This window comes from Natrix helvetica, assembly GCF_964273705.1.
Source record: "Natrix helvetica genome assembly, chromosome: W".
In the NCBI taxonomy this organism is placed as follows: Eukaryota; Metazoa; Chordata; class Lepidosauria; order Squamata; family Natricidae; genus Natrix; species Natrix helvetica.
Window position 1 is genome coordinate 46,249,149 of NC_138555.1, and position 12,792 is coordinate 46,261,940.

At 46.4% G+C, this 12,792-nt stretch overlaps 1 protein-coding gene across 2 annotated transcripts in view; it reads left to right on the forward strand.

Annotated features, from left to right (window-relative positions):
• Positions 1–260: 260 nt before the first annotated feature.
• Positions 261–12,792, forward strand: part of LOC309400683 (ras-related protein Rab-5A-like) — a gene marked incomplete at both ends in the record, with an annotated part of 60,597 nt that continues 48,065 nt past the window's right edge. The window contains 2 exons of one of the 2 annotated variants that reach the window (XM_081969280.1): positions 261–423; positions 9,880–10,031. In XM_081969280.1, coding sequence (XP_081825406.1) covers positions 261–423; positions 9,880–10,031 — 315 coding nt within the window. The remainder of the gene's footprint in view (positions 424–9,879; positions 10,032–12,792) is intronic. The other variant, XM_081969281.1, reaches the window with a different exon arrangement.

Below are 12,792 nucleotides of genomic sequence, written 5' to 3' on the forward strand. Positions count from 1 at the left end.
ATGTCTTTCTCCCGGCTTGGAACGGGACTGAATTTTACTCCCAATACTGTCAAATATATGTATACTGTTTTAAAAAGCAAGGCACCTTATAAAGATAACTATAACTTTTAGTAAGACACTGCTGTGTGCTCAATATCTGTTCTAAAATGTGAATGCTATTTTATATTACAGGGTGCCTTGAGGTGGAGGCACATTGAGGTTCGCATCCTGGAATCTTCTTTCTAAGAATCTGAAACAAGGGACTCCTTTCTAGTTTGGATATGGCCAACCGAGGAGCAAGTAGACCCAATGGGCCCAATGCTGAGAATAAAATATGTCAGTTCAAATTAGTTCTTCTTGGTGAATCTGCAGTTGGCAAATCAAGTCTGGTGCTTCGCTTTGTAAAAGGCCAGTTTCATGAGTTCCAAGAGAGTACAATTGGAGGTGAGAAATGTTACAATTTCAAGTTTAATTGTTTATGCTTATGAATCAGTAATGCATGTCAAGGTAAATAATTATGGCTTGATTGTTTCACTGTCACAGACTTATTATGTTACTTGTGTAATTTTAAAATGATTTTGAATTCTTTTTTTCACTGATGTTTTAAAGTATCATTTAAAAATCCAGGTGACAATTTTTAGTGAAAGTTCTTCAAATAAGATACAGTTAAGTGTATATATTTTTATAACCTGCTGTATCTTACAGTTAAGTTACAGGTAATTGTCACTTACTGTAATGGTATGTGGATGTGACCCTGAGAGACGGAGAAAAGATGCTGCCCAGGTAACAATCAGATAAGTGGGAGCATAGCTCACAGCTACATAATTGGCAGAGCAAGAGGCTTGGGAGGGACCCTCCCTAAGTTATCAAGCTGTAAAGGTGATGGCAGGAGAATTATACTATCAGACTTGCCAGATTGATGTCAGCCTTACCAGGTATACAAGACAGGAAAGATAGACAGATAATCTAATTCTTACAGTCAGTAAGTGTTTTCCTGTGCCTGACCTGTGGAGGTGGGTGGGGTTCCCCCTGCAGAGGCATGCAGCATGATACCAGTGATGTTTATGAGGAAAATTAACATGCTGGCTGTTCAGAGCATTACTGTTACCACTCTGTCATAGCTGCTAGTAGAGGTCCTGGAACAGTATCTAGGTCTACTATTGATATTGTCCAAGAAAAGATGTTGCCTATGACCACAAATTGAATCACAATTTAAGTGCCTAAAACATGCTAGCTGTGTTATATTAGCAGCCTGATACTTCTGATGCTAACTAGGAAATGAGTCTCTGTGTCATCTTTGCAGTAACCTTAAGCAATATATTAAAGTTCATTCATGATTACATGGTTGTGAGTCACTGTGTAGTCCATCATATTTATATCATATCACAGTCCCCAAATTCAGGAGACCCTTATCTTTAGCTCTGCTTAATGCTCTCCCTACAGCTGTCCTGGAAGGAAAATATAGGAAAAACCCATATAAAACTCAATACTGCTCCTGTGATACGCTTATGTCTGTATTGCTAGTTTTACAGGGACATTCACCACCAGTTGATTACCCCTCTTTTCTGTAAATGTCCAGGGAACTCTGAAAATTTTTATTTGCATTATCTGTCAAATCAAGATACATTTATTTCCCCAAAATAGCAAAACTTCACTACATTATGTGTAAGCTTCGCCCACAAATCATTGCCAATAGTTCTTGTCATTAGGAGAAAGTTTTATGTTGGTTGGTTGTTTTATTGTATGTACTTTTATTGGTCAGTGACCAAAATAAAAGATTCTGTCTGACTGCCTAGTTCAATTGTTGGTAGGAACCTAAAGTCGTCTTTGGCCATGATGGTGAATGAGCACTTATGAAGAAAGTAGAGAAAACCCTATGTTGCTTCCTCTATTGTAGTTGTAAAACAGTGATCATCAACACTGCTAATCAATAACCCTTACACAGAAATTCTTTTTTACATAGAGCGAGAGAGCTGTCATTGATTTGCTTGGGTTTTTCCAGCATTCTCCCCTCCATCCAAAACACTTCATGGATCAGGCACATGTTTAGGTTTCGGTGTTCTATTCAGGGACAATTTTTTCATGGACTGTTTTGTACATCCTTAGTAATTGATAATAATGTTTTGACATATTTAATGAACAAATTGCTGTTCCTTTTTGAATAACAGTATTGTATGATCAAAACACTAATATTTAATACACAGATTCTGATTATGTAGAAGAAGTTACTTCCCAATTTTGGGTTGGTTATCAGGCACTGGGTGGCGACATTGAACATTAGCCTTACTTCATGAACTGATTTTTTTAATTAAATCAATTTTAATAGTAAATGGGTATAGGACAACCTGAAAACAAAGAAATAGGTCCCTTGAGCCTTAAGATCTGATCTAGCTGAGGGCCAATACACTGGCTATGTATGCAATAGTGGGATGAAAACATATAATCTGTATTCTAGGACATTGCCAAAGGCCTACCATGAAGGTTGCCCTGTGAGTTATTAGCCAGTAATCTTTGCATGTGGTAACCAATAAAATTAGGGCTACCAAATGCGAACCGTAAAGAACTGGACAACAAATACATGGCAGCAAAGAGATGTCTATATCTCTTTGCTGCCATCTTTGGTCATACAGACGTGCTAATGTAAGCTGAAAGAAATACATTATACAGTGCTTGGGTTCACACAATCTGCTACATCATCATGTCGCTTCAGATTTCTTGCAATAGAAAACAGTGAACATAGACATTGTGGTTTGTAAATCATAATTCAGAATTGCAGTTCATTCAATGAACTATGGGAAAATTAATAATAATTTATATGCTGCCTGACTCCCAGCGACTATGTTGTAGAAAACATGTCACAGAGGAAATAATGTTACATGTAAACTAGACCACAGTGAAAATTCTCGATACACCCTGCTCTTTGTGCTCCAAATTTATAAACCATTAGATCTAATTTGTACTTTTTCAGGAATTTGAAGTCTAATGGAGAAGAATATTTGCAGCTCAGGGTTGAAATGATGGTGCTCTCTGAGCTTGGGTTTCATTACCCAAACGAGACAACACTGGCACTGATGATATTGCCTAATTTGGATAGTGAAACTGTTGCAAGAAAACAACCAAGCTCAGAGAGAACCAAACACCCCTAATTTGAAATCTGCCTCACAAACTTTATCAGTTATAATACACCAGCGATGGTGAACCTTTTTTGGCTCACGTGCCACAAGTGGGGGGAGAGCAGGGGGGTCGTGTGCGGGCGTGCCGCACCCATAATGCAATGCGCGACACCCCCCCAGTGCGCATGCGTGCACAACGTGTGACACCCCCCCCCCATTTGTACATGCTTTTTTCGCCCTCCCCAGGCTCCAGAGGCTTTATAGGAGCCTGGGGAGGGTGAAAAGAGCCTCCCCCGCCCTCCCCCCCCGGAGGCCCTCCGGAGGCATCAGGGACCGTCCTGAGGCTTCCCTGAAGCCTTCGGAGCGCTTAAAACCACCCTCCGAGCAAACCACCACAAGAGACGCCTAGAAAGCAGGTGGAGGTCCTCACGCTCCGAATCTGACCGAACACAGGTAAGAGCCTATTTACGGACCTACCTTGTGGCACTGAGAGCGGCCAAATGTAGACACTGTGCCGCTCTTATTGCGTCCGCGGATAACCGCCCTGCCGCCCTGTTTCGGGTGACCCGCTCCCTCTTATCACAGAGGCCGCGGGAAGCCCCTTTGCAGGGTAGAGCAGAGGAGTTTGGGGAATATCTGCAGGACAAAATCGATCAGATCCGGAGTGGATGGGCCCCCTTCAGTGGACCAGGGGAAACGTCGGAAGCAAGTCTTGAGACACCACGCTGGGAGGGGTTTGACTCTGTTGCCCCCGAGGATTTGGACAGGTTACGTGGGCGACTGCAAGCCACCTCATGTTTACTGGACCTGTGTCCCTCCTGGCTTGTACTGGCATCCTGGGAGGTTACACGAGGCTGGCTCCTGGGTCTGGTGAACGCTTCACTTGAGGAGGGGTCCTTGCCGGCCGCCTTGAAAGAGGCGGTGGTGAGGCCCCTGCTCAAGAGGCCTTCCCTGGATCCGGAGGAGCTAGCTAATTACCGTCCTGTCTCCAACCTTCCCTTTTTAGCGAAGGTTGTAGAGAGTGTGGTGGCACAACAGTTCCCACGTCACCTGGAGGAAGCAGACCATCTAGACCCGCGCCAGTCCGGCTTTCAACCCGGTCACAGCACGGAGACGGCCTTGGTCGCGTTGGTAGATGATCTCTGGAGGGCCAGAGATAGGGGTTGTTCCTCTATCCTGGTCCTATTAGATCTATCAGCGGCCTTCGATACCATCGACCATGGTATCTTATTGCGCCGGCTGGAAGAGGTGGGCGTAGGGGGCACCGTTTTGCGGTGGTTCCGCTCCTACCTCTCCGACCGGACACAGTGTGTGTTGGCAGGGGAGCAGAGGTCGACCCTGAGGCCACTCACCTGTGGGGTGCCACAGGGGTCGGTCCTCTCGCCCCTCCTGTTCAACACATACATGAAGCCGCTGGGTGAGATCATCCGTGGTTTTGGGGTGGGATACCATCTGTACGCTGATGACACGCAGCTGTACATTTCCACCCCAAACCACCCCAACGAGGCCGTCGAAATGATGTCCCGGTGTTTGGAAGCCGTTCGGGTCTGTATGGGGGACAACAGACTTAAACTCAACCCCTCTAAAACTGAGTGGCTGTGGCTACCGGCGCCGCGGTTCAACCAGTGGATGCCATTGCTGGCCATAGGGGGCGAACAACTGCCCCCCGTGGAACGGGCGCGCAATTTGGGCGTCCTCCTTGATGCCCGGCTGTCGATGGATGACCATGTGACAGCCGTGGCGAGAGGGGCGTTCCACCAGGTGCGCCTGGTGCGCCAATTGCGCCCCCTATTGGATCGGGACGCCCTACGCACAGTCACTCATGCGCTGGTGACGTCTCGCCTGGACTACTACAATGCTCTCTACATGGGGCTCCCCTTGAGATGCACCCGAAGACTACAGCTAGTTCAGAATGCGGCCGCGCAGGCCATCATGGGAGGAACAAGATACTCCCATATAACACCACTCCTGCGCGAGCTGCACTGGCTACCTGTGGTTTTTCGGGTACGTTTCAAGGTGTTGGTTACTATCTTTAAAGCGCTCCATGGCATGGGACCTAGTTACCTGCGGGATCGCATCTCACCTCACACATCTCTACGACCTATCCGCTCTCACAGGGAGGGACTCCTCCAGGTGCCATCCGCCAAGCAGTGGCAACGGGTGGCGCCTAGGAGTAGAGCCTTCTCTGTGATGGGCCCAACCCTCTGGAATGACCTCCCCTCCGATATTAGAACTATTAACGACCTCCGCTCCTTCCGACAGAAGCTTAAGACCCACCTGTTCCAATTTGCTGGCTTAGCCGATTTATAGCTCCATCTTTCACCTCCTGGCAAACATCTTATTGTGGAATTTTTAAGGGAATTTAAATCTTATTTGTATTTTAACTAAATATGGTACAGTATATTTTCTACCTCCTCCGTCTATGTCTATGTTTATGTATATTTATGCTATTTTGATATGTATTTGGTTTTTAATAATGACTGTACACCGCCCCGAGTCCTGCTTAGGAAAGGGTGCGGGTTATAAATAAAAGTTGATTGATTGATTGATTGAAACCAGAAGTGACTTCCGGGTTGCTCGGAGGGTGGTTTTAAGCGTTCCGAAGGGTTCAGGGATCGTCCGGACGGTCCCTGAAGCCTTCGGGGTGCTTAAAACGACCCTCCGAGCAAACCGGTTGCTCGGAGGGTCATTTTAAGCGTTCTGAAGGCATCAGGGAAGCCTCCGGACGGTCCCTGAAGCCTCCGGGGGTGGGGGTGGGGTGGCGCGGGGGAGGCTCTTTTCGCCCTCCCCAGGCTCCTATAAAGCCTCTGGAGCCTGGGGAAGGCAAAAAATAGCTTTTGAAAAGGTGAACTCAGCTGGCCAGCGCGCGCATGCCCTGACAAATGGCTCCGCGTGCCACTTGTGGCACGCGTGCTATAGGTTCGCCATCACTGTAATACACCTTAGTGTTAAAGCTTGTTTTCATGTGTTTTATACTGTTACTCCTTTCTTTGCAACATACTGCACAACTATAGCATTATATTACCCCCATCTTGTTTTGGTGGAGTTGAAATAAACTGTTTTCTTTCAACATATAAATAATAAGAAAAAGGTCAAGGAAACAGTTGTTCCACCAAAGAGAGAAGATGGCAAAGAAGTAACAGGCAATACAGAGAAAGCAGAACTGCTTAACTCATTCTTTGCATCAGTCTTCACGCAAAAAGAAACCATAGATCAACATACCAAAAACCTAACTCTAAAAGACAAACTAGAAATAAAAATTAAAATAAGCAAGAAAATGGTAAGAGAACAGCTGTCTGATTTTGATGAATATAAATCACTGGGACCTGACGGATTACATCCCAGAGTAGGAGCTGGCAGATGTCATCTCAGAACCATTGTACCATATCTTTCAAAATTCCTGGAGCACTGGGGAACTACCAGAGGATTGGTAAAGAGCTCATGTGGTTCCCATCTTCAAAAAAAAGGGGGAAAAAAACAGACCTAGGAAACTACAGACCAATCAGCCTGACATCAATACCTGGGAAGATCCTGGCAAAGATAATCAAAAGGCAGATCTGCGAACATCTAGAAACAAATAAAAGTATAACGTCAGCATGGGTTTGTCTAAAACATCATGCCAAACCAATCTTATTTCATTCTTTGACAAAGTGACTAAATTAGTAGACCAGTGAAATGCCATGGACATAGTATACTTAGATTTCAGTAAGGCATTTGACAAAGTAGACCACAGTCTACTTCTTGGTAAGCTAAAAAAATATGGGATAGATGTCATCACCACCAGATGGATGTGTAACTGGCTGACAAACTACTCAACAAGTACTCCTTAATGTTACTATATCTACTGTACATGGAGGGGAGTAAGCAATGGGGTACCACAAGGTTCCATCTTAGGCCCAGTACTCTTCAATATCTTCATAAATGACTTAAATGAGGGAATAGAAGCAGAGCTCATCAAATTTTGCAGATGACACTAAGCTGGCAGGAATAGCCGACACCCTAAAAGACAAGCTCAGGATCTTGACAAACTTGAACAATGGGCCCTATCCAACAAAATGAAATTTAATGTGGAGAAAAGCAAGGTTTTACACTTAGGCAAAAAAATCCCCTTCGGTACACGTACAGATTAGGCGAAACCTGGGTCAAAAACAGTAACTCTGAGAGGGACCTTGGTGTTCTAGTGGACGATCACTTAAATATGAGCCAGCAGTGTGAGGCAGCAGCCAAAAAAGCTAATGCAATCCTTGGTTGCATAAACAGAGGCATAGAATCAAAATCACGTGGAGTGTTAATACCACTTTATAATGCCTTGGTAAGGCCACACTTGAAATACTGCATTCAGTTTTGGTCACCATGATATAATAGATTAGAATAGACTAGAATAACAGAGTTGGAAGGGACCTTGGAGGTCTTCTAGTCCAACCCCTTGCCTAGGCAGGAAACCCTATACCATTTCAGACAAATGGTTATCCAACATCTTCCAGTGTTCCAGTGTTGGAGCATTCACAACTTCTGGAGGCAAGTTGTTCTACTGATTATTTGTTCTAACTGTCAGGAAATTTCTCCTTAGTTCTAAATTGCTTCTCTCCTTGATTAGTTTCCACCCATTGCTTCTTGTTCTACCCTTGGGTGCTTTGGAGAATAGGATTTATATTATATTACATAATACTGCAACCAATTTTGGTCACCACATTACAAAAAAGATGTTGAGATGGGAAAAAGTGCAGAGAAAATCAACTAAGATGATTAAGGGCCTGGAGGCTGACATGAAGAATGGTTGCAGGAACTGGGTATGACTGGTCTAGACAAAAGAACTAGGTGTGACATGATACCAGTATTCCAGTATTTGAGAGGCTGCCACAAAGATGAGGGGTTCAACTTATTTTCCGAAGCACCAGAAGGCAGGACAAGAAAAAATGGGTGGAAACTAATCAAGGAGAGAAGCAATCTGGAATTAAGGAGAAACTTCCTAACTGTGAGAACAATTAACCAGTGGAATAGCTTGCCTTCAGAAGTTGTAGGTGCTTCATCACTGGAGGTCTTTAAGAAGGGACTGGACAGCCACTTATCTGAAATGATATAGGGCATGGATCCTCAAACTGTGGCCCGTGGGCCACATTCAGCCCGCTGAAGCCATTAATCCAGCCCACACAGGACCATGAGGTTGCTCCCCCACCCCACATCGCCCCGCCTAACCTTTGGCCAAGTGCAGGACTTACCTTCGCGAGTCCCTCGTGCTGGAACTGAAAGGTAAGGCCAACAATTTTGGCCTTCAGAGACATTCTGGAGGCAGGATAGGTGAAAAATGGGGTGCACAGATGCCCCAGGAGGCCCGTTTTTTACCTCCCCCACCTTCAGAAGATAAAGAGAGAGAGAGAGAGAGAGAGAGAGAGAGAGAGAGAGAGAGAGAGAGAGAGAGAGAGAGAGAGAGAGAGAGAGAGAGAGAGAGAGAGAGAGAGAGAGAGAGATTGAGATTTCTCAAGCTCCTTGGGGCTTGAGAAAGCCCCAAGGGTTTAGGGGCACCCCCAGGAGCAAAACAAATTAAAATTTAATTTGTGTGCATTGTTCAATGGACTTTTAAATTGACCACGCCCACCTAGTCACATGACCTAGCCATGCCCACTCAGCCAGTCTGGCTCCCCAACAGTCTGAGGGACTGTGAATTGGCCTCCTGTTTAAAAAGTTTGAGGATCCCTGGTATAGGGTCTCCTGCTTAAGCAAGTGGTTGGACTAGAATCGTGATGGCGAACCTATGGCACGCATGCCACAGGTGGCATGCAGAGCCATATTTGCCAGCATGTCAGCCCTCAGCAGCCCTCAGCTCTGGTGTGTGCTGGAGGGCCGCGGGAGACTGTTTTTGCCCTCCCTAGGCTCCAGGAAAGCCTCCAGAGCCTGGGGAAGGCAAAAATCCCCCACCCACCCCTGCGTGGGGGGTGCATGCACAGTGGGGGGGGGTCGCTCACACATGCGCAAGTGGGGGGGCACGTGCGTGCGATAGTGCACACACACAGTTTTGGCACACCTTTAGAAAAAGGTTAGCCATCACTGGACTAGAAGAACTCCAAAGTCCCAGCTCTATTCTGATTGATTGATATAATTGGTTCTACTTTTTCTTCCCAGAATACCATACACCCAGATATAATTTTTATTCCATCTGGACTGAAATTGTCTTTAAGAAAGAGATAATTCATAGTAATAACTAAATGAAGACAAATGAATTTGGAATTGATCATTTAAGTTTAGAAACCTGAGGCACAGCAATGTGTCTCATAGAAAGTAAGGAAATAATATAGAACAAAGATCAGTTTTCCTTCCAAATAAAGGTAAAGTCTTCTTTTAAGTCAAGCTCAGTATCTGGTGATCACATGGACAAGTTATTAAATGAATCTTCCCCAGTCTGGTAATCTTGAAATATGTAGGAATTATCTTATCATTAATCAGCTGTGCCCCATATCATTTGGATTTAGATAAATGCCATCAGCACAAGGTTAGGGAAAATAGATTAAACAAAATTCTACTTTGCTATATGAGAATTGTATTTCTATATTTAAATATCTATACATTTTAACTATACATTTCAAAAGTTATGAGTTGAATTTAGATTTGACCTTACAGTATACAGTAATATTAGTAGAGAACTCTAAAATACAGCCATCTGTCTATAATCATTAAAATAAAGCATTGTTACTATCGTGGAATTTTTAATGGCATGTGGCAGGAAAGAATGTTGTAAGCCAATGGAACATACAGAGGATCCCAATTTCTGTTCCTTTCTCTTTTTCTTTAGCTGCTTTTTTAACGCAAACTGTATGTCTTGATGATACAACAGTAAAATTTGAAATTTGGGATACAGCTGGTCAAGAACGGTACCACAGTTTGGCACCAATGTATTACAGAGGAGCACAGGCAGCTATAGTTGTATATGATATTACCAATGAGGTAGGTAAAGTTAATGTGATAGTTGGACTCTCAGTTCTTAATAGAAAATGTTGATATAGTATTCATTAACACAATATAAATCAGTATTTTTCTTTTTTGCAGTATTTTTGCTCTACTTTTAACATTTAATGGCAGTTGTTCAATGACATAGTTTATTTATCTTCAAACAATTTAGGATGACAGAGCGTTTCCCCCTCTTCTCTCTGCCACTTTCCTATGTATTAGGGGTTTTGAATATAGAATAGATTGCAGGAAATCATCATGTGCTGTTCTGACCCCCCTTCCTCCGTTGCCCACACAGAACACACACTCCGGAACAGTACAAGGGAACAAGGTTTATTGCACAAACAGACAAGAGGTTCCATGGCAGCAAACCACCAAGACAAAACTCACAGGAACAGAACACAAAAGCAGCTATCCAGCTTGCCAGGATCCCAGACTAGAGCTTCTGGCATAAGTCTTCTGTTGACTGCTGCGAAGAGCGTATGCAAAGTCAACACTTTTATAACCTAAAAAGGGCGCCTCCCAAACACCAGCTGAGCTCTTTACCGCCTATAATTACGCCCACGCTCCTTGCATCTGTGGGCGCGCCGGTAACGGGCGTCCAGAAACTCCCTGCTGAGTTCTGACTCACTGTCTCGTGAGTCTTCCCCGCTGCTCCAAGGCATGGCATCGGGAGCCCCCCTCCTCTGGCTCTCACCGCTGCTGCATGCCTCAGGCGCCTCCTGGTGGCCGACCAGACTCTCGGATCCCTGCTCAGCATCCGAATCCTGTCCAGGGTCGCCCATCTCCTCTGGAGCTGACTCGTAGGGACTATCACTCTCGGAGTCTGGTGGCAGCGGCACCGGCACCGGCTGGGCCACAACACTATCCCTCACCGCAGGGCCCTTCCCCCGGGCCTGACGCTCGGGATGCGGTCGGAAGGGAAATTGTCCATGATAGGCCCGCACCAAAGCTGGAGCATGCACAGCCGTCGCATCGGTCCAGGTCCCTCCGTCCGAGTCCTCGTCCGCCCAGTCAACCAAATACTGGAACCGACCCTTGAGCCATCTCGAGTCACGGATCCGGGTCACTCTGTGCGATGGCTGTGCGTGCACCTCACGCGACGACGGCAGGGGTGAAGAGGGACATCAGAGAGGACAATCCGACCGCTCAGGGATCAGGACCTAGTGGCTTAGGACCTAGTTACTTGCGGGATCGTATTCTGCTCCATACATCCCTGCGACCAATCCGCTCGCACAGAGAGGGCCTCCTCCAGGTGCCGTCCACCAGACAGTGTCGAGGGGCGGCGCCTAGGAGTAGAGCCTTCTCTGTGGCGGGCCCAGCCCTGTGGAATGACCTCCCCCCGGATATTAGGAATACCTCTGACCTCCGCTCCTTCCGTATTAAGCTTAAGACCCACCTATTCCAAGCAGCTGGCCTGGCTCAACTTTGATTTAACCATATCGCTCCTGACGGGTTTTTAACTGGGTATTTTAATTACATTTAATTTCTAGGGGTTTTAAATACAGTATTTTAATTGTTTTTATCAATCGATCTCCTCCTTATGTATGTATGTATGTTTTAGTGTACCTTTGTTATATGTTTGTTTTGTTTACATATTTATTTCGAATGTTTCGTTGTACGCCGCCCCGAGTCCTTCGGGAGAGGGTGCGGCTAAGAAATAAATATATTATTATTATTATTATTATTAGGAGCGAGCGATGGAACACCGGGTGTATTCGCATCGAGCGCGGGAGGGTCAGGCGATAGGCCACCGGATTGATAACGGCCTCCACAGGGAACGGCCCCAGATACCGGTGGTCCAACTTCCTCGTAGGCCGGTGGGATGGAAGATGCCGCGTGGACAACCACACGCGATCACCCACAGCCAATTCCAGCACCACACGGCGAGACCTGTCCGCTACTCGCTTGTAATCCTCCTTCGCCTGATTCAAATAGCTGCGCACCATCTGGTGAACCGCCTGAAGCTCAGAGAGGAAATCCTGCACTGCTGGGACCGGAGAGTCCACTGGGGTGAGAGGGAAAAAATGAGGGTGGTACCCGCCGTTCGCCATGAAAGGCGTCGTCCATGTGGAGGAGTGCTGCGAGTTGTTGAACGCAAACTCCGCCACGGCGAGGTACTCCGCCCAATTGTTCTGCTGCTGGTTCACGAAGCAGCACAGATATTGTTCCAGAATCCCAATCACCTTCTCCGTCCCCCCATCGGTTTCGGGAAGGTGCGTCGAGGACAAACAAACTTGGACGTCAAGAGTGGCCATCAGCCCTTTCCAGAACTGGGCCGTGAATTGTGTACCACGATCGGAGACAACCCGGTCTGGTAGGCCGTGCAGCCGGAACACGTGCTGGATGAACATGCGGGCGGTGGCGCGGGCTGTCGGCAATCTCCGGCAGGGGATGAAATGCGCCATCTTGGTGAGCATGTCCACCACCACCAGGACCGTAGTGAAACCGGACGATGGAGGCAGTTCCGTGAAGAAGTCCATGGACACAGCTCCCCAGGGTCTGTCCGGGGTCGGCAATGGCTGTAGCAAGCCTGGAGGAGCTCCCGTCGCTGATTTGGCCTGTCAACACTGCACACACGACGTGACGTACGTCTGCACATCGTGTCGCAGGCGAGGCCACCAAAACGTACGGGAAACCAGGTGCAAGGTTTTGAACAGGCCAAAATGTCCCGCTGCCGGAGTGTCATGACACTGGGAGAGAACCAATCCACGGAGCGGTCCTGCAGGCACGTAGAGCCGATCCCGATACCTCAAAA